Source organism: Sus scrofa, chromosome 8 (genome assembly GCF_000003025.6).
Source record: "Sus scrofa isolate TJ Tabasco breed Duroc chromosome 8, Sscrofa11.1, whole genome shotgun sequence".
Taxonomy (NCBI): domain Eukaryota; kingdom Metazoa; phylum Chordata; class Mammalia; order Artiodactyla; family Suidae; genus Sus; species Sus scrofa.
The window spans coordinates 73,719,440-73,740,333 of record NC_010450.4 but is presented as its reverse complement, the minus strand read 5'-3'; the positions used below and the strand labels follow the sequence as shown (position 1 = coordinate 73,740,333).

Below are 20,894 nucleotides of genomic sequence, written 5' to 3'. Positions count from 1 at the left end.
GAAGAGCAAGCCAAACGATCCACAGATCCTACCCAAGTTCCAGTGACAGGGTTATGATGTTGTTGTTATTTTTTCAATTCTTTTCACTTTCATTGTGGTTTATTACAGGATATTGGATATGGCTCCCTGTGTTCTACAGTAGGACCTTGTTGTTTATCCATTCTACATAGAACAGTTTGCATCTGTGAGTCCCCAACTCCCACTCCATCCCTCCCCGCTCCCTTGGCAATCACAAGTCTCTTCTCTACACAATCATAGTTTTTTTCCCCTTTAAAGAATCACCCTTTGAGGAGTTCCTGTCGTGGCGCAGTGGTTAACGAATCTGACTAGGAACCATGAGGTTGGGGGTTCGATCCCTGGCCTTGCTCAGTGGGTCAAGGATCTGGCGTTACCGTGAGCTATGGTGTAGGTTGAAGATGCGGCTCGGATCCTGCGTTGCTGTGGTTCTGGTGTAGGCCGGCGGCTACAGCTCCAATTCGACCCCTAGCCTGGGAACCTCCATATGCCATGGAACCGACCCTAGAAAAGGCAAAAAAGACAAAAAAAAAAAAAAAAGAATCACCTTTTCAGCACTGATAAGGCACCTAATTATCTTAAAGAGGAGGTAAAGAGAAAGAAGGGTGGGCAAAAGACTGTAATTTTCTTGAAGCCACACCTAGCCAGGAATTGCTGACAGGGAGTGAATAATAGAAGCTAAAGGGGAGTCAGGTCACTGGTCCGCCGGCGTCTAAGCATGCCTGTACACTCCTGGGCTTTCTCCTTTGTGCAATGATTTAAATCACATTTGTTTTCCAAGCAAAAGTTGTTCCGCAGGGCCTTTCAGGTGCTTAGCATTGTGGGGAAGGCAGAAGGATAAGACCGGCCCCTGCCTCAGTAATCGGTCACTTCCTATGATAGACCTTTCAAGCTGTCTCTTCAGCACTGAAAGTAATGAATTCATAGAGTGGTAACCATTTGAAAGGATCTTCCTTATTTACTTATTTACTGACACTCTTCTCCCATTGAGAAAATACGTTCCTGACCTGCGGGGCAGTTTTCTGTCAGTTCACTGGGGCATCCCAGTGCCTGGCACACAGAAGAAGCTCAACAAATATTTGTTGCATGAACAGAAAGGAGAAGATGGGAGTATCACTTGAAGCAAGAAGTCTCCTTTCCACAACATTCAGCAAGTAAGCACTAAACCACCACTGCTGTAGGATACCAGAGGTTTGCACATGCATAGGACTTAAACAGCAGACCAAAATGAGTGAAAAGAAACTGGCAGAACGTGTTGGACCCCCGCACTGAATGTATGGTCTGGCCCTGAAATGGGGACTGATCCTCCAATTCTGGGGTGTGTTGGAGGCGCCCTGGAGGATACCAGCATGACAGTGACTATCCCAACAGAACGAGGTGGGCTCCGGTCTTCTTGAGGATTTCAGAACCGCAGTCTCATAAATGCCCTTGCCTGCCACAGTCAGGCTGGCCGCAGCCACACGCAGCATATAATGCCAAGACCCACAAAGCACGGCTTTGGACCTGGCTCCAAAGGGTTAGCAATTCAAGTCCACCATGCTCCAGCCAAACAAGCGTCCAACAAATAATTAATGTCAGAAATTCTTCTGTTCAAACTACAGCTTTTAAATCTCAGCTGGGTCAGCATCCTATCTGTAAATTTTACAGGTTTCCTTATCTAAAATCTCCCTCTAAATATACCATAATATTGGCTAAGAAACAAATCATTCTAGATTCTCAACATTTAATCAAAGCATTTAAAGAACATAAAATGATTTTAACCTGTTGTGATGAGTACAATAAACTGTTCTCTGTATTACTTTACTTCTCTGTAATATATAAAAGTTATTTAAAATCGGACACAAATGGCACACAATCTTTTTTTTCCTAATGCAGGCTCTCTGGTTTGTTTGTATTGGCATAAACTGAAAAAGAATGGAATACTTTTGAAGACAAGAGCTGCCCCTTGTTGTCCACATACTATGTGTCGGTCATAATATATTTAGAGTTTCAGACATTGTTTCTAACCTCCTTATCAATGGTTTACAGCAGATAATATTATCCCCATTTTACAGTTGAGGGAACTGAGGCTCAAAGTGGTTAAATGACCTGCCCAAAGCCACAGACCAGTGAGGAATGAAGTTGAGATTCAGGATGATGCCCCCTCACACAAAGCTATAGAGTGTTCAGCTGTTTGACTGGTTCAGCTTTCAAACCTAAGGCCTCACAGCAATCAGATAGAGAATAAGAAGCATAGGTTTTTGTGTTTGGATCTTTATTTTTCCCCATTGCCGTAAGCAGCAGCTAACCCTGCCGTGACTGCCATCTCACTACAGGTGAAGATGGAGTACTGTTGATCTTCATATTCTCAGGACCTTGAGGAATGGTCAAAAGATAATGAATGGAGGAGCAGAGGAAAGGCAACAGGAAAGAAAGACAATGGGAAGCAGAAAGGCAAGTCTCCTAACGCACACAAAGGGCTTACAGGTGCCAGGCACCATCCTAAACGACATGTGTGAATCACTCATTAATCTGCATGCAGCACAACGCTATATGGCAGATATTACTCTCCCTGCTTTAGCCACAGCTACGGAAACACAGAATTAAAGAATCAGCTATTTGAAGTGACAGAGCCAAGATTGGAATCCAGGTGGTTTGGCTCCCTAGCCTATGGTCCTGAGCACCCTTCCTCCCATCTCTGGATCTGCAGAATGAAGGCAGCACTTGCCATGGGTACACACAGTTCCATCCTCAAACCTTTGCAAATATGGAAGTTTTAAGTAGACATACCAAGCACTGATACATGTATTAAAATGAGCTAAATTCTGGAGTTCCCATTGTGGCTCAGTGGTGAACGAATCTGACTAGGAACCATGAGGTTGTGGGTTCGATCCCTGACCTTGCTCAGCGGGTTGAAGATCCGGCGTTGCCGTGAGCTGTGGTGTAGGTTGCAGACGCGGCTCGGATCCCAGGTTGCTGTGGCTGTGGCGTAGGCTGGCAGCTACAGCTCCAATTAGACCCCTAGCCTGGAAATCTTCATATGCTGAGGGAGCGGCCCCAGAAAAGGCAAAAAGAAAAAGAAAAAGAAAAAAAAGCTAAATTCTGCCTTTTTGCTCCTCAAAGTCTATAGTCTCAAGCTACTTATTTTATTTTTTTATTTTTTATTTTTTGTCTTTTTAGGGAGGCACCCACGGCATATGGAGGTTCCCAGGCTAGGGGTTGAATCAGAGCTGTAGCCGCTGGCCTACTCCACAGCCACAGCAATGCCAGATCCAAGCCACATCTACGACCTACACCACAGCTCACGGCAACGCCGGATCTTCAACCCACTGAGCAAGGTCAGGGATGGAACCTGCAACCTCATGGTTCCTTGTCAGATTCGTTCACCACTGGGCCAAGACAGGAACTCCTTGAGCTACTGATTTTAAATAAATCTTGCATTGTGTATGTTAGTTGGGTTGTTTTGACTTTTCTTCCTATGGGCTCTTATATCCAATATTTTGTGTGCACAGTTTAATAGTCCCACCAGAGTGAAACAGAGGTTAACTGAAAAGAGGGGCAAGGAAGAATGTTCTCAGGATAGGGAAGCTCTCAGTCTGGATCTAGATTTAGATTTCATACCAGGGTTTCTAAGAAGAGGTAATGGAATCACCACTCTGGTAGAGATTACAGTAAGTCCTGGACAAGTGGTCCCCCAGAGCCGGGGGGAGGGTGTAAGTCCTGTGGTGTGGGGGCGAGGCAAAGGGCCTCCATACAAGGTTCAAGCTTGACCATCAGGCTGAGGGTGATTAAGAGATGGGCTGTTACTTCCTGGAAATGTCACAACAGGACAAGTGTCAAGAACCAAAGGAGAACCCCAGACCATGGGTCAAGAAGAGATGTTGGCCCAGATTCAGCTGGTGGCAAAAGAAGCCCAGGGGTGAAGGCAGAAGCCAGAGTGCTGGGCCTAAAATATGAGTTCCAGGCACTAAGAGGTTGATCACTCCTTGGTCCTTCCTGCCGTGGAGAAGAGCAGCTTACACATTGCTTGTCTCTGATTTAGACTGGTATAAAAGCTGGGTGGTGCTAAGCCTTCGGGTGGTGCTAAGTTTGATCAAAGCATCAAACTCTCATGTTGGGGAAAGCAGAGGAAACGAAGCAGTGACTGGTGTGGGGCACATAATGAGATCCATATTTACAACACTACCAGTTTAATCAGGCACAAGATTATAGCAATAATGTTAATACATGCACACATGTGCACATGTTTGTAGGCATGTATGTATACATGCGTATATATCATAAAACTCAAGGGAAAAGGGACAATGATAAAGGCATCTAAAGATGAGGTTCTCTGGCAGGATTCTGGGCCTTCTTTCACCCTCACTGGTTTACCTGCTCACACTCTTTTGTTGAAGAGTCATGTGTCTGCGTGCCACTTGGCTCTGCCCCCGTATTTCTCACTCTGCCCCACATTCAACATGGTGAGCATGAATATTAATCAGGTAATTTCTGGTAATGAGTTTCCTTAGCAGAGTGTTCACTTTCTTTTGGTTTTGATGGATCAATAAAGTGGCAAACGATGCCAGTCAGAACATAAGAGGAATCAATTCAGAAAACCTGTCGTTACCATAAAATGGCAGGCTTCATTTTGAAAAGCTTAGCGTTTGCTGGAAGAGCACTGGTGGACTGACCAACTTCTAAGGTCAGCAGTGAAACGTCACCAAAAATGGTGCAAGCACGAACATTGCAAAAAAAATTCTGATAATGAGAAAGCTTATTCGGAAAGATTATTTGGGCAGTTTAGGCACTGAAACAGTATATGGAAATTGATCACAAGTTTAGCTTTAATATTTAAGATCACTCTCTCTCTCTCTCATTTCTCCTCTCTCTTCTCTTGCTCTCTTTTTTTCTTCTCATTTTATGCATAAAAATGCAACCGGGCTGAACTAAAGCAAATTGGTTTAATTCCCTGGAGGGAGCATGAACAAATTTTCCCAGCAACTTTCCACTCAGGCATTTGTGTATGGGTATGTGGATGGAATGTGGAAGCAGTCAGCTACGCAAACCCGTAATCAAATGAAACATTACCCATCTCACAGTGCCCTGAAACAGCATTAACATCACCAATTAAAACACTGGGCTTGAGAGGAAGAAGAGTGGCCAAAAAAAAGAAAACAAAAGGAAACAAGTGTGTGGGTCTTATAGCTGGGGATGGAGGAGGTGTGGAGGGAAACATAAAATCTAGGGGGAATTAATTCCCTTTCAAAGGCAAATCTGTCGCAGGAGTGCCAGCAGGAGTTCTCTTTGATGTGATAGAAGAAAGGAGTAAAGAATACCTTCAATAATTTCATCAAATTGAAATTTCAGCAGTTTACCTAAATTGCTGAACCATTAGACGCTCATAAGAGCATCTACACGTGCCCATTTTGTGCCTGTTCTAAAATAGCAAGTAAAGAGAACAGGATAAGTCATAAACATTATGGCTTCTTTTCTCTTTTACGGCTGAGACTTCTGTTGAAACACTGGTCCTTCAAGGTTCACCAAGGGGTAGAATATGCCTTCACTCGTTCAACAAATGCTGAACAAAGCTGAACCCTTCGTGTGGCCCTCGATGTTGGGGATACAGAAACATAGGAGAATTCTTACAGGTCTCAAAGAGCCCCGAGCTAGACTCAGAAGCCAGCGTGCTTCCATCTGTGTAATGTGACTTGCTCCAGGCCCTGCTTTCCTCACACCCGCTTGGCATACACAGTGAGAGTCTTCCTCTCAGGATGGTTTCCACAAGCCTACGGATTCCGCTTACAACCGTGACCTGGAGTAGGGACGGCCAGCAGCCTCCTCCTCCACAGAGGCCCCCACTCGACCTTGGAGCGCCTTCAGCCTGCGCACCCGATGGATACCATCTTGGGTTCTCTTTTACCTTTGTCCCTGCAAGTGATTTTCCTGAAAATCTAACCAAGGGCATAAAAGAGAGGAGCATGTCAGCTGACCCCCGGACTGGCCCAGGTCCCGATTCTCATCCCAGCCCTGCCTTCCCCGGCTCAGCTGCAGAGCGCAGCTACCACAGTTCCCTGGGCTGACATCCAAGACCCTCTGGCCCATCTGCCGCATCAGGTCTGCATGCACCGCACACCCTGCCTTAAGTGCTGGGCGCAGCCACATCTCTGTCTGTTGCCAAAGACAAACAGAGGACTCTGCCTCTCCGCCCATGTCTGTACTGAAAAACTTCTTTTAGGAGTTCCTGTTGTGGCTCAGCGGTAATGAATCCGACTAGCATCCGTGAGGACATGGGTTCAATCCCTGACCCCACTCAGTGGGTTAAGGACCCGGTGTTGCCTTGACTTGTGGTGTAGGTCACAGACGAGGCTCAGATCTTGCATTGCTGTGGCTGTGGCGTAGGCAGGCAGCTGCAGCTCCAATTCGACCCCTAGCCCAGGAATTTCCATTTGCTTCAAGTGTGGCCCTAAAAAAAGAAAAAGAAAAAGAAAAACTTTATACATTTTCTGTCTTATTTATACCCATGATTCTAATCAATATTGAAAAAATGGTCAAGTATAGACAAAAAATTAAATTATATTATGACCACTCTCACCACCACAGCCAGTTATGATATTAAGAACTTCAACTTAATCTCAATGAAAAGTATAAAATTAAAAATACAAACAGAAAATAGGCATATAAAGCTACTAAAGTAATAGATACTCATATGTATCCTAAGTATAGAGATACTAAAGTAGGAATAAACTTAAATGCCTACTTTTGTTTTATTTGTTCAAGTTTGTTATTACAATGCCACTTTCTGGTTTCTGTTTTCCTTCTCTTGTTAGGTGAAACTAAAGCTTAAAAATACATAATATATTTTTCCCCTTCATTTTCATTTAAGCCCTGAGTCCTTCCACTACAAAGGAATCTTACTTACAACATGATGATAATCTGAACCCAAAGTGTGATGTTCATTCAATATTGTCCAAGTGCCCCAGACATGTGCAAAAGCACTCAGGGAAGTCATATTACACACACACATGTGTCACTAAAGCACTAATAAAATTATCAAAACAATGTGTGTCAGCATTCGCATCTGCTGTTCTCATGCTATCAGGAGGTGCATTCAGAGTTTCTTCCCCAGGAGTTCCCGTTGTAGCTCAGTGGGTTAAGAACCTGACATAGGGTCTGTGAGGATGCAGGTTTGATCCCTGGCCTCACTCGGCGGATTAGGAATCTAGCGTTGCAGCATAGGTTGCAGATGCAGCTTGGATCTGGCGTGGCTGTGGCTGTGGGGTGGGTCGGCAGCTCCTACTCGACCACTGGCCTGGGAACTTCCATATGCTGCACTGGTTGTAAAAAGGAAAAAAAAAAAAAAAAAAAAAAGAATTTCTTTTACTTGAAAAGCTGCTTACAGCTCCGGGTGGCCTCAGATAGCTTGGAGGTAGGAGGTGGCTTTCTTGGTGGCCCACCTGCCCAAGGCCCTGTTGGTGATTACCTGCACAGGAGTGGTGGTCTTGGTAGAAGCCATTCCCACAGGTGGACACGCACTGGCCGTGCTGCATCAGCAGGGGAGGCCGGCAGGACGAGCACTCCAGCCCACTGGAACACGTGGAGCACTGAGGCTGGCAGGCTGGCTCCGGACAAGGGTGGGAGAAAGGGAAAGGAACCTCTGATTAGTTCAATGGCACCACCCCAGGGCCAGTTCCTACACAGCCCAATTGTGAGGCTCTGGAGACAGAGAGAACAAGAAAAGCAGGAAAATAACTTTACCAGCTTTCATTTATGTAGCACATAATTCATGCCATGCACTGTGTGAAGTGCATTACATATATGAATGCATTTAATCTTCACAAAACTCTATGGAGTAAACATATTCATCTCAATTTTACAGATGAGGAGCAAGCTCACAGAGGTTAAGTAAGCTGCCCAAGGTCAAGGTCACAGGAAGTTGGCGTTGAAAGTCAGGCAGTTAGACTTGGGGTCTTATCTGATGCGCCCCCCCGCCCCGAGATCATCCTCATTCAACCATTTTACAAGAATATCCCTATGGCACAGATATAAATAACTTTCCAAAAGGCTGGAGATTATGCGTCAGGAGAGAAAGTAGGGAGAAGTGAATAATTACAAACATAGAAAAAGCAGTCGATCTTTATCAAAGCCTGACTATATCCTAAACACTATTCTAGGCACTTTACATGTATTGACTCATGTAACCCTCACAAGACCCTCCTGAGGAAGGTACCAGCATCACCCCACTTTATAGGTAAGAATTAAATACAGGCAGAGCAATTAAATACTCACAGCCAGGGTATGAACCTACACCCTCTTAAATGAATAATTAACTCCACAAGTCAGAGATAGGAGAAAAAGTAACAATGATTTGGCCTCAACAAAGCCAAATGCTCCCAGGGAAGAGCTCCCTCTCCGATGTACTACAGGAATTCTGAAATGTACACGAAGCCACTCTGGGTCCTGTGGTAACCCACAAGGGGTAATCTCTGCTACCAATTACCTAGGTGATATTAAGCAAGCCAGCTAATTCTCTGGTCCACAGGTTCCCCACTTATAAAATGAGAAAGTTCTAGTAAGTGATCTCGAAGGTCCAGGTCAACCCTAATTCTATCTTGGATTAACTGAGTGTTTTAAAGACACCAAGCATCCTGATGACATGACTCTCCCTGAAAGGCTTCAAAAGTGAAATATCCAGCCATGACCACCTAGTAGGCATCTGACTGCCCACCGTCTATCCGCCAGTAAGCAAGGGGACACCCATCAGATGGCAGAAAAAAGAGACTTGCAAGCAGAGAGGTCAAGTAGCCTCTGGGATAACATTTCTCCCTGCTAATGGTTTTTGGAAGCTGTGCGTTTCCTGCACCATGACTCCCTCCTGGACACAGTGAGCTTCAGGGCCCCCGGGCTGTCTGCCTGGAGCCATACCTAAACAGAATGCACCGGCTTGGTAAAATCCCAGGCCACAGCTATGCACGCACCGCCCATTCCGCAGCAACTTCGTGGAGTCCTGACAGAGGTCACAGTGGTCTGGAGACTGAGAGCAGGTCAAGCAGTCTGGGTGGCAGTGAACTACAATCAAGGACAAAGAAGAGGAGACTCAGTAAAGACCATATGATTTCTCTCTCATGCTTCAGGACAAAGATCTACAGGGCCTTTCCTATGCATAGGAAATGAAGACCAGAAAACTCTGGAACTTAGGTATGAAAAAGGATCTCAAAATGCAAAACTGATTTCAACGCAAGATGTCAAAGAACAGCTCCTTGTCTGAAACACTATCACTGTCTCCTGTAGCCCCAATTTGAAGATGCTAAAAACCTCACCAAACCATCCCTAGTAATGCTTCTACCTCCTGGATACCCCTAGAAACAGGAATGACTTAGCTCCATAATAGACGATTTGAACAGATTCGGTAATTTATAATTTCTGAGATGTTCTTCTTAAGTTCTGATGTACATAAAAGGTTAAGACATAAACTCTACAATGCTTAAAAATAGTTATTTTCTAACATAAATAAATAAACAGAACCATCTTTCTCCTTTTTCCCCAAGATTTCAAATCTCACTCCCGGTAATTGGAATCATCACTGAACTTGGCAGTAATTGTCAGCGAAGGACTTCTTTCAGGTTTCGGAGTTGTCAAGGACCTGATTTTCAAGGTATGGTACATCATAATATGCAAAATATTTGTTTTGGAAAGCCCAGAGAGCCACTTTGGTGAAGGTAACATAATTAAATCATGACATTGCTAAGCTTTTCCCATGATAAACTCTTCACAGAAACACAGATTAGCCAAAATACGTTGAGTGCAACAAGAGCAACTGCCAATATGAAAATCTGCAACCCACGGATGAAAACAATTAATTATGAAATATGAATGAAGAAAATGCCACTTCTCCAAGAGAGACTGAGCTTACAGGCAAATTACTGCTCAGCCAGAGCAACTCCAGTGCTTGCCAACAATTATTAACTGGAACTAATTCAACCCCAGGTGATTTGAAGGCAGAGTTGCAGAACAAGTAGATAAAATTTTCTTTTGGAAGAAATTAATGAGTCTTTAAACTTCAAAAACCCATTCGAGAACTCCAAAAGGAACCAGCTGTTTAACAGTTCACCTTAAAGAAATGAATAGCCATAACAAACTTTCAGCGGTTACTCTTAAATCTTCAACAACGGAACAGTCTTGATCATATATTTGCCATTACAAGTTTTCAAACATTATGTTATCTGATCTTCACCATCATTTTGCAAGGTAGATAAGGCCATTTTATCAACAAGGAAATTAAGGTTCAGAGAGGCTCAGTGACTTATACAAGGTCACATACCCACAATCAGTGGAGTTTGGCAAATACATGGACAAAGATTAATTAGCATCATTTGTTAGAAAAATTAAGAAATAAACCAGCCCAGTGGGCGACTAAAGAAAAAGACCAAGGAGTGGGAAGGGAGGAGAGCTCTCTGAATGTTTTGGCAGTAGAAACAGCTCAGCAGAAATAAATCAGACAGGGACCCACCTGATGTGCAATCTGGACAGCACTGTCCCTTCACCACCTGGGCTAGCGTGGCCACTGGACATGGAGGACAAGAGGGTTCGTAGCACGTTACCTGAGCTGCCCGGCACTCACACACCTTACAAGGGCCATCCTGCCACTTCTCCCCATCCTACAGGAAACAGAAAGAATGATGTTATCAGGGTGGAGTCAGAGGATGGTTTGCTGGTGGAGACTGTCCATAGGGACAAAGGGAAGGCTCGTGATCAACATCATGCCTCACTCAACTGAAGTAGGACAGGAAGAGAAGAGTCCTACATTCAGAAGGATAGTAGTTCTCTTTCTTTGTTTTTTGTTTCTCTGTTCAGGGACGAACTTTCAGCACATGGAGGTTTCCAGGCCAGGGGTTGAATCGGAGCTGTAGCTGCCGGCCTACACCACAGCCGCAGCAACACGGGATCCGAGCTATGTCGTGACCTACACCACAGTTCATGGCAATGCTGGATCCTTAACCCACTGAGAGAGGCCAGGGATCAAACCCACATTCTCATGGATACTAGCTGAGTTCTTAACCCACTGACCCACAACAGGAATTCCTCCTGCTTTGTTTATAATTGGTTTATTTTAATGTAGAACCCAGGCAGAAATATAAACCGTGAAAGGGTTCTAGGGCATTTGCAGAAAAAGGAAGAAGCATATAACACTTGTTTCTCAACCCATCTCACCAAAAAACACCAGAAGGGATGACTAGGTACTTAGTGATTAGCAGATACATTAAATACAATCTTTATAATACCAGTAGGAAGCTGGTTAAAACCCTGAATTTCCCTGTTGTTACATAAAAGTAACAGTAGGGCCACTGCATTCTTAAAATGACAGCCTTTCCATGCCCACTTTTAGTGGGGTTTGGGTGTGCCATTTTAGAAGGTTTTGGGTCTTCTCACACTAAATACTCTTTTCAGCCAAGCAAATTATGGTCATAGCATTAGTACTTTGACAGAGTTCAAAGTGAATTATAGTCATTCCTTTTTGTTCACAGTCCTACTTACCCTGGAGATTAAAAAGAGACAAAGGTTCCTACCAGAATGTTGGGGGAGATGAAGGAGGTAAATCAGAAAGGAATAAAGAATATATTTTAAAATAAAGCTTCGATAAAGTGCTTATTAAATCAACTGATGTTACACATTCCAAACAATCAACGGACACTGCAGAGCAGCAGTAAATGGCAATGTTAGGAAAAGAAGGAATATTATCTTGAGAAAGTAGAAAGGTTTCTTCCCTTTCAAGGTAGACTTGGGTTCCTGGTCCCCTTATTCTATAATCTCGAAAACTGTGAGCGTGCTCCTGTGCACAAACATGCCTAAACTTTCCCTTAACAAGAAACCACACAACGCTGTCATGCAAACAACCTAGAGACTGAATGCTCCCCAGACCCTAAAAGCTCTCTCTTCAATTCTACATGAAATTAGCTGACTGTTAAACCGAGTTTTCTAGGCCAGAGAAAAATCGGAAGAAGAAAATCATCCTAAGAAAAAGAAAGAGAAAAAAGAAAAGGAAAGGACCCGGTGTAGGGGCTTAGAGTTGGAGAAGTGTTAATCATCGCTGTGGGGGAAAAATAAGCTAAAGAGAGGAGGACAAGCTCAACGAATAAAAGTCTTTGTGATCATTACGATTCTTAAGCCCAGACCACAGTGCCGTCGTACTACGGCGTTTTATCCAGATCATTGCTTAAAATAATTTTATACGTATCTATATACAAGCTTAAAATCTATCCTTACCGGAATATGTTTAACATTACTCGCATTTGAAGACATCTAGGAAAAAAGAGAAACGTATTTACTATTATACTGCGAACAACACCATTAGGCTGATATATTCACTTTTTCGGGAGGAAATATCCATTTTTCCCCAAGTGACATGCAACTTGATTCACTGGTTATGAATAGAAACAAAATGTATCTATATCAAAACCAAGAAAAGCATACCAATATAAGGTGACGACAACGTGCATAGGAAATATTTTTGAATTCTTATTCTCGCTTTGTGCTGGAGTATTTGGCTTCAATTCCCTTCAATACGAAGGACTCTGCAGTCAGGAGACTTCAGTTTGTAAGAGCAAATTCTTGAAATGTATGTGGTCCTGGAGCATCATGGGGATTTGTACTTACTTAAAACAACTTTGGGAATGGCATAGGCACACTGAGGTCTATGGAATGACTGGTCAATGGGGACCTGCTATATAGCACAGGGAACTCTACCCGATATTCTGTGATTATGTGGGAAAAGAATCTGAAAGACAATGGATGTATGTACATGTATAACGGAATCACTTTTTTGTACAGCAGAAACTATCACAACATCGTACATCAACTATACTTCAATAAAACTTTTAAAAATGAAAAAAAAAAACTTGTTTTCCTTTAATTCCTCTGGGCTTTATTTACTTCCAAAAATGGACAGGAATACCGAAACTTTCCTTGAAAAAGATACAAGCACCAATATGTTCATTGCAGCACTCTTCGCAAGAGCCAAGACATGGAAACAACCTAAATGTCCACTGACAGATGAATGGATTAAGAAGATGTGGTATACATACACAATGGAATACTACTCAGCCATAAAAAGAACAAAATAATGCCATTTGCAGCAGCAGGGATGGAACTAGAGACTCTCATACTAAGTGAAAGAGAAAGAGAAAGACAGGAGTTCCCGTTGTGGTGCAGTGGTTAATGAATCCGACTAGGAACCATGAGGTTGCAGGTTCGGCCCCTGCCCTTGCTCAGTGGGTTAAGGATCTGGCATTGCCGTGAGCTGTGGTGTAGGTTGCAGACGCGGCTCGGATCCCGCGTTGCTGTGGCTCTGGTGTAGGCTGGTGGCTGCAGCTCCGATTCAACCCCTAGCCTGGGAACCTCCATATGCTGTGGGGGTGGCCCCAGAAAAGTCAAAAAAAAAAAAAAGGAAAGAAAGAAAGAAAGAGAAAGAGAAATACAATATGGTATCACTTATATCTGGAATCTAACATAACGGCACAAATGAATCTTTCCACAGAAAAGAAACTCATGGACTTGGAGAACAGACTTGTGGTTGCCAAGTGGTATGGAGAGAGAGTGGGATGCACTGGGAATCTGGGGTTAATAGATGCAAACCATTGCATTTGGAGGGGATAAGCAATGAGATCCTGCTATATATAGCACAGGGAACTATGTCTGGTCACTTATGATGAAGTATGATAATGTGAGAAAAAGAATGTGTGTGTGTGTGTGTGTGTGTGTGTGTGTGTGTGTGTGAGTGACTGGGTCATATTGTCATACAGTAGAAAATTGACAGAATACCGTAAACCAATTATAATGGAAAAATAAAAATGAGAAAAACTATTGTGATTGAGAAAACACAAATTCAATAAATACAGGGAACTTCTCTAAATTCTTAGGGAACAAGGATGACTAAATTGTGAATTACAAATATGAAACAAACAATGCCATCCATCATCATCATAAGATTTTTAAGCTTTCTCATATGCCAGGTTCTGTTCTAAGTTCTTTTAAAAAAAAAAAAGTTTTATTTATTTGCTTTTGGCTGCCCGGGGTCACAGAATGCGCCAAAGCAGGGGTTTTGAACTTAGAACCTGCATGTTAACCCTACACAATTCTACCTCCCCAGCTTATACAAAACACTGGCAGGTTGACAGATGCAAATTATTCAACTCGCAAAGAAAAAGTGCTAGGAATCAGTTCACAAATCAAAATAGCTAATCCTAATTCTTATAATCCCATTCTGACTGGTCAATGAAGCAGCTGTATTTACAATCAACTGGCATACTTCTAAGAACACCATTTATCAACATTCCAAGAACCCCATATGGAAAATACGGGCTACATCAACAGAGCAAATTTGAAGAGATTAAGAAAAATATTTTTTCCTTAGGGTACATAATAAAAAAGCTACAGACTTAGGGAGAAATGAAACCTTAGCTAATAGAGTTTTGCTCTACATCCAATCCATCAAAATCTTTTCAGTTCTACCTGCAAAATAAATCTAGAGCCTGACTGCTTCATATAACCTCTTCCCTAGACCAAGCTACCACCACCATCTTCCTCTGGACTATTGCAAAAACCTTCTAACTGGACCACCTACTTCCAGTCTCTCCCACTCCCTTCACTGGCCCATGTTGCAGCCAAAGTGGTCCTTGGACGAGTAAGCCCCATCAGAGCACTTCTCTGCTCAAAACTGCCCAGCAGCATCCATCTGCGTTAGGGTAAAACCAAAGTCTAGGCTACTCCTAGACCTCATTTCATTTCCCCCCCCGCCCCCAACCCCATTCCCCTGGCTCCAGCCAAACTCACTCCCTCGCTGTTTCTTGGACATGCCAAGAACACTTCGACTTCACTGCTCTTGTGTGCTGATCCCTCTTCCTGGTTTATTCACTCCCAAGACATCCTTGGCTCCTTCCTTCACTTGCTTCGGGCTTTGCCCGAATTTCTCTTCATGAGAGGACTTTCCTAATCATCGGATGTTAAAGAACACCTCTCTCCCCTCAGCTGCTATCCTCCACTGCTTTATTCAGTACCTGTCGTCCCCTGACACACACATGTGCTTGTTGTCTGTGTCCCCACACTAGAAGGGAAGCCCCATGAGAGCAGGGACTCTGCCCACCGCGTCCACTTCTGTATCTCTAATACCTGGCGCATAGTAAGGGTGCAACCATGTTTGTTGAACACATGAGTGGGTACAAGAAATGAAAAGGTTAATGCCCCTCATTAAATTAATCTTGAATGATTAACTGCTGTTCGTCTTTGGTTATTAGTCTAATACTCACCAATCCCGGCTTTTCTTCATATACACAATAACCATTCCTTGAAATGCATTCAGGACAGCATTTCCCATCTAAGTGAATTAAGTCTTCACCCTGTAGAAGTAAAGGGTTGCAGAGGCACATATCGAATTAACATCTTAGGCAGCAGTGCTAAAATTGCAAAGCAACTGAATGCCCTGACTGGAATGAAAAGCCTTAAACCACCCCCTCTTCTTTAGTAGTCCATGTCCTCTGAGCTATCTTCCTAGGGAAAGCCTCGTCAGGCCAGCTCACCCCTTCCTCCACATGCTTCTCCTTCCCAGTTCTGGTGATACTTGTGTACGATCTCTACCCACAACCAGGAACTCACTTGAAGAAGAAAAATGGCCCAAGATTAATATCAGGGTCTTGGAAAGTTAGGAGTTTCAGAAAAGGATCGGACAACCTTTAATACACAAGGCTTGAGCTTGTGATTTGGTTTCATTAACAGTGCTCAAATAGAACCAACATTTTTCCTTGAATACGAAATCAGACACATCCCTCTATGCACAGATGAAGTTTCAGGCATAAATTAAACAGCAAAAAACTAATTTCTATTCAGTATTCTGAAACTGTTTTCCAACTCACATAATCACTATTTAAAAAATTATAAGACGAAGGAATGAATTGTCACACTAGTAAGGTGTAAATGTTAAACTTTGAAAATCTTATCGTTTTAACTTCCCAACGTCAATCATTTCAAAATATTATTTTTATTACAAAATAATAAATGCTTATTATAAAAATTAAATAATTCTGAATTCTATAACTTATAAAACATAATTCCACTGTAGTCCTACCTCTCAGGGAATCTGCTGTTAAAAATACAACCTCTATTTACATTTTTTCATATGCATATACTAACATCTAATATCTACAGGCTAAAGAGTACTCTTTAAAGCACTTTCCAGGGTTCCCATGTGGCTGCTCAGGAATACTCAGGAGTCTGACTAGTATCCATGAGGATGCAGGTTTGATTGCTGGCCTCGCTCAGGGGGTTAAGAATGCGGTGTTGCCGTGAAGTGTGGTGTTGGCCAGCGGCTACAGCTCCTATTCAACCCCTAGCCTGGGAACCTCCATATGCCACAGGTGTGGCCTTAAAAAGATAAAATTTTTAAAAAATTAAAATTAAATAAAGCACTTGCCACTTTCTAAAGATATATCTACTTTCTAAAAAATGTTATTTACATGAAGACATTAATTTGCAATCTATATCACATTTGAAGTGCAAAAACCATGTTAGGTAAAAATTGAATAACATAAAATTGCATAAACCAAATAATCACAATGATATTTTATGCTTCAAAGTGCTGTGCACTAAAGAAATATGTAAAATTAAAGCTCTGGTTGTCTCTAGATCGTAGCTTTATGGCTGGATTGTAAAGGCTCTTTGCCACTTCTGTTGTCTTCAATTTTCTGAAATGATTATGTACTATTTAATGAAGGAAAATGTAACTTTTAAGAGAAACACAGAAAGATATGAATGATTATAACTTTCTATATCTAAAAAGTTATTTCAAAAAAGAGGGAGTTAGAGCACTGCCCCTCAAAATTTCAATGGACAATGGAGAGCAGTGGGGGCTCTGGGGAGCAGACATATTTACATATAAATTGTTTTGCAGAAATGTGACAAATCAGCTGATAGTGAAGGCATAACCCACAAATACAGTGAAATCTGCTTTCAAAGCATATAAAGGGGCTTACAAATGTGTAATTTAAGTCACTTAAAACAATGTTTTGGAACAAGACAGAGTATGTGTACTTCTATTAAAGACAAAATACATGAGGAAGCCTTGAGTGCCTGCTGTAACACATGCAGACAACCCTGAAAATGGAGTCTGTGTCGCCCCGATAAGGAAAAGAAGGTGGCTTTTCTGAGTCTTCAAATGTTACTGTATATAACAGCAAGTCCTGCTCCCAGGAACAAGGATGCAGTTTTGGTGAGGTAGGAAGTTCTAAATAGATTTGCTATTTATAGAAGTCTGGAGGCCCCAGACTGCATCAGTTCACTGCAGTGGGGAGCTTGCACCAATTAGCATTTGTCTTTTGCTTTGAGAGAAATTGCTTTGTGAAACAAAACTAACTCTTCTTTCTAAGAGGATGCTGCTGCACTGGCCAGATGGAATCTGCTAACTCCACCCCACTGAGTCACACCAACATCCATCCAACCAGATGAAAGACTGTGATGCCACAAGCTGCCCACTGGAAAGGGACTGTCCCTACCCTGGAGGAAGGAAAGGCACCTCACATTTATGGCGTGACTCCCCTCTTCCATGCACTTTGCTGTAAGCTTTGATGCCCCTGCCATTTTATCCCTCATATATGAATGTGAGGTCCTTTAGAGAAAAAAAAAAAAAAAGTAAACTGACTTCTTCATCTGAATTCATGCTCAATGATAATACTAAATATAGAAAGATGGAAATCATTATATTGTGCTTATTGTTGACTTATTTATGTTTCTGTGACTAGGGATTTGGTTTTATAGATCAAAGGCAAGGGTCATGCCATTTTCTCCTTTTTTAACAAAGAAAAACTGATGATTTCAATGCTCTTCACAACACAGTTCTTGATAACCAATGTGATAATTACTACAACCATGCAGCTGCACAATTTTGCCTCTTTTACTAGAGGTTTACTTTTTGGCACATTTGTGGATGTACATACACTTAGACTTATTCCACCCTTGGTATGCAAGATCAGAAATCAAATGACCTTGATATGTTATAGAAAAGGCAGAAAGTGGGATAGAATGAATGAAAATACCAGCAGGGTACTTTTACTGCTCCCCTCGGCAGATGTAGCATTTTCTCCAGGTGCTCCTAATGCATTTAATTCATATTAATTCATAATCATTGGTGCCACTGCATATTATAATTCCTATTTATGTATGTGACTTCCCCCACAGCCTAGGCACTCTTGAGATTAGAATATGTCTTATTCATCTTTGTATCTCCAAGCTAAGCAGAAGTTAGGAAATTGGTATCCCAGGCTTTCACAAGGTCATTAGCCAGAGCTATTTAGAAAAGTATGGCCCAGGAGGAAGGTTAAGGGATATTTTTGCAAGATTCAATTTTGGTTAAAATTTTACTTCTGGTTGTGTTTAGAACCCAGTGCATTAAACAAAATATGGGTACATGGACGTCATCTGGAAGAAAGTAATTTAGCCAACTAAAGATCTGGAGAAATAGCCTGAAGGCATTAGTACTTCCCAATGCATTGATGAGAAGATGGGGTGTTGTGCAGAAGGCTGAGGCCCTCTCCACCTGCTTCAGCTGCTGCACCCCATTTCCCCAAGACCAGAGGAGAGGACTGGCTCACACTACATGGGCAGGTGCCATGGAGGATGGGTAGTCCTTGGAAATGCAGTCACACTGGGGATAGTAGGTCAAATTATTTTCTATGAGTGTGACTGTTCAGACCTAACTGAGAATAGGTGGCTAAAGGACCCGCCCTAACAGGATCAAGTCTCACAGATTTTCCATAAACTCTGAGATATTATACAAATTAAAACCTTGGAAATAACCCAGCATCCTATGGGCACACTGCCGAGGCCAGGCATCCCAGCCTCAGCCCGAGAGACAGGGAGACAGAAAAGGGCCTGACTAGGGTTTTCTCATCTTCATCCAACCATTCTGGTTTCCCCTGACAGAAAGAAAGAACAGAAATGAAAAGGCATGGAAAAGGAAACAGATCTGCAAAAGCAAGACCCTCTTTACCTAAATGTGTCTCGGCTCTGCTAAGACACGGAAGCGGACGGTGACATGAAAAAGAGCCCTGTCACTGCCAACCCTGTTTGAAGGGCTGCTCCTCCTCAGGAGCAGTATTAAGAGGGACTGAGATGTGGGGGAGAAGAACTAGAAAGAAAGATGCCTTCACAGACACCCAGTGCTTCAGATCCTCAGACGAGCCTCCCTCATCTACTCAAGTTCACAACCCCGAGGGAAATGGTGGGGCGGATGGGAGCGGCCAGGGAGAAGGAGACAGCTTTACAAGCAATTTGTTTTGCAGTGGGTCAAAAATGAGTTCAAAGGAAAAAAAAAAAAAAGAAGCAATTTCCCCACATTATACATCTACAGTCCAAACAGAGGCCACTTTGTTAGATGATTCTAGAAATTCTGCAGACAGAGATCAACAGAGTTAATTATTTATGAGGTCTCCCTCCCTGCCTCCTTAAAACAAAAATGCAAACCATTTCATTTTCTTTCTGGATTCACAGGAGCAGCCTCTAGGTGCTGGCTCTCCTTTCTGCCAAACGCTGCCAGTGGGGCCAGTGACAGAAGCCGGGCCACTGCAGCACCTGCGGACTCTGCTTCACAACCATGCGAGTGGGGCTGGCCACCAGCAATGAGGTCCAGCTGTGCTGACTGATAGGCTCATGTCCCAGGTCAGGCCTTTCCCTTCCCCGTTTCCAGCTCAGTGCTTCCAATCTGAGCAGATGCACTGAGAGCAAAAAGCTCCGAGGGGCTGTTCCAAGCAGGCTGGACAAAGGTGACATTCACTTCACACCACAGAACCTTCGTGCAGAAGCCGCCTTGGAAGTGAGCATTCAACCTGGTTGTCCCCTCTGCTGCTGAGAGGGAAGGGCGGGTGGAGGGTCCACTGATCCCACTGGAGCGACCACTGATCCTGCTGGAGGGAGGATTACAGTCCAAATGGACATGCCTTCACTTCTTACCTGGCCACACTCCACTTTGGCACACTCTCCAGTCTGGCAGGTCACTTGCCCACGGTCACACGTGCAGAACTCACAGGCGGAGCCCTTCCACATTTCATCCTGGTACCGCATGAGCCCACCGTGCGAGCAGCTTCCAGTGGGAGACACACAGTCCTCACAGCATTGCCCGTGGCGCTGAGCCCTTCTTTGACCCTGAGGACAGGGAGAGAATGGCGGGGAAGGGCAGTGGTCAGGAGGGTGCGAACACATCCCAGCCAACGGGGCCAAGGGACATAAAACCCCAGCTCTGTGCCAGTTTCTTCCACCACCTAAGCCAGCGGCGGTAGGTTCCTCTCCACCTCAACCTCCTTCCTGGGAAGCAGGTATTTCCTATCTCTATCTAATATTCCGAGCATCATAAAACTTTAGATTCCCTCCAAGGAAACACTAAGGCTAGGAAATGCGTTTCTTAAGTGACCGCGAATAAAGCGTTGAAAAGCAAGCTACACACTCTGAGTACCTTCTCGCATCTTAATGGAGGGCAGGCCTGCTTGTGGCACCTGACCTCCCCCTGGTCACAGATACACGTGGTGCAGGCGTTTTCACTCCACTGCTCGCCATGCTGAGTAAAGAACGGGGAGAAAGAGTGGAAAATCAAATGTCGCATACGTCAGAGAGAAACACAAGCACAGAAGTACAGTTTTTAACTGAGCCACATTGAATGTACTCCGGAGAAACAGTATCATTTAAGCATCAAGAGTCTCTAAGAAAAAAAAGCCAATAAATATCCAGAGAGAACTTTGGGTTTGTCTTCATTCCACTATATTCATTCCACAGATGACTTGAGGGCCTGCTCTCTGCCAGGCACAGAGAGGCCCTGGAACATGGAAATTAATAGGGAGACCCTGTTCGCAGCTAATCAAGGTGGTTCTTCCGCTCTTCTTCTTGGC

At 43.3% G+C, this 20,894-nt stretch overlaps 1 protein-coding gene across 3 annotated transcripts in view; it reads right to left on the bottom strand.

The window, feature by feature from the left end:
• Positions 1–20,894, bottom strand: part of FRAS1 (Fraser extracellular matrix complex subunit 1) — a 457,087-nt gene that overhangs the window by 219,121 nt on the left and 217,072 nt on the right. For all 3 annotated transcript variants that reach the window (XM_021100604.1, XM_021100605.1, XM_013978814.2), the window contains exons 8-14: positions 20,465–20,566; positions 19,966–20,157; positions 15,276–15,365; positions 12,238–12,273; positions 10,484–10,631; positions 8,899–9,042; positions 7,457–7,591 (exon numbers count right to left, since the gene is read on the bottom strand). In XM_021100604.1, the coding sequence (XP_020956263.1) occupies positions 7,457–7,591; positions 8,899–9,042; positions 10,484–10,631; positions 12,238–12,273; positions 15,276–15,365; positions 19,966–20,157; positions 20,465–20,566 (847 nt within the window). The remainder of the gene's footprint in view (positions 1–7,456; positions 7,592–8,898; positions 9,043–10,483; positions 10,632–12,237; positions 12,274–15,275; positions 15,366–19,965; positions 20,158–20,464; positions 20,567–20,894) is intronic.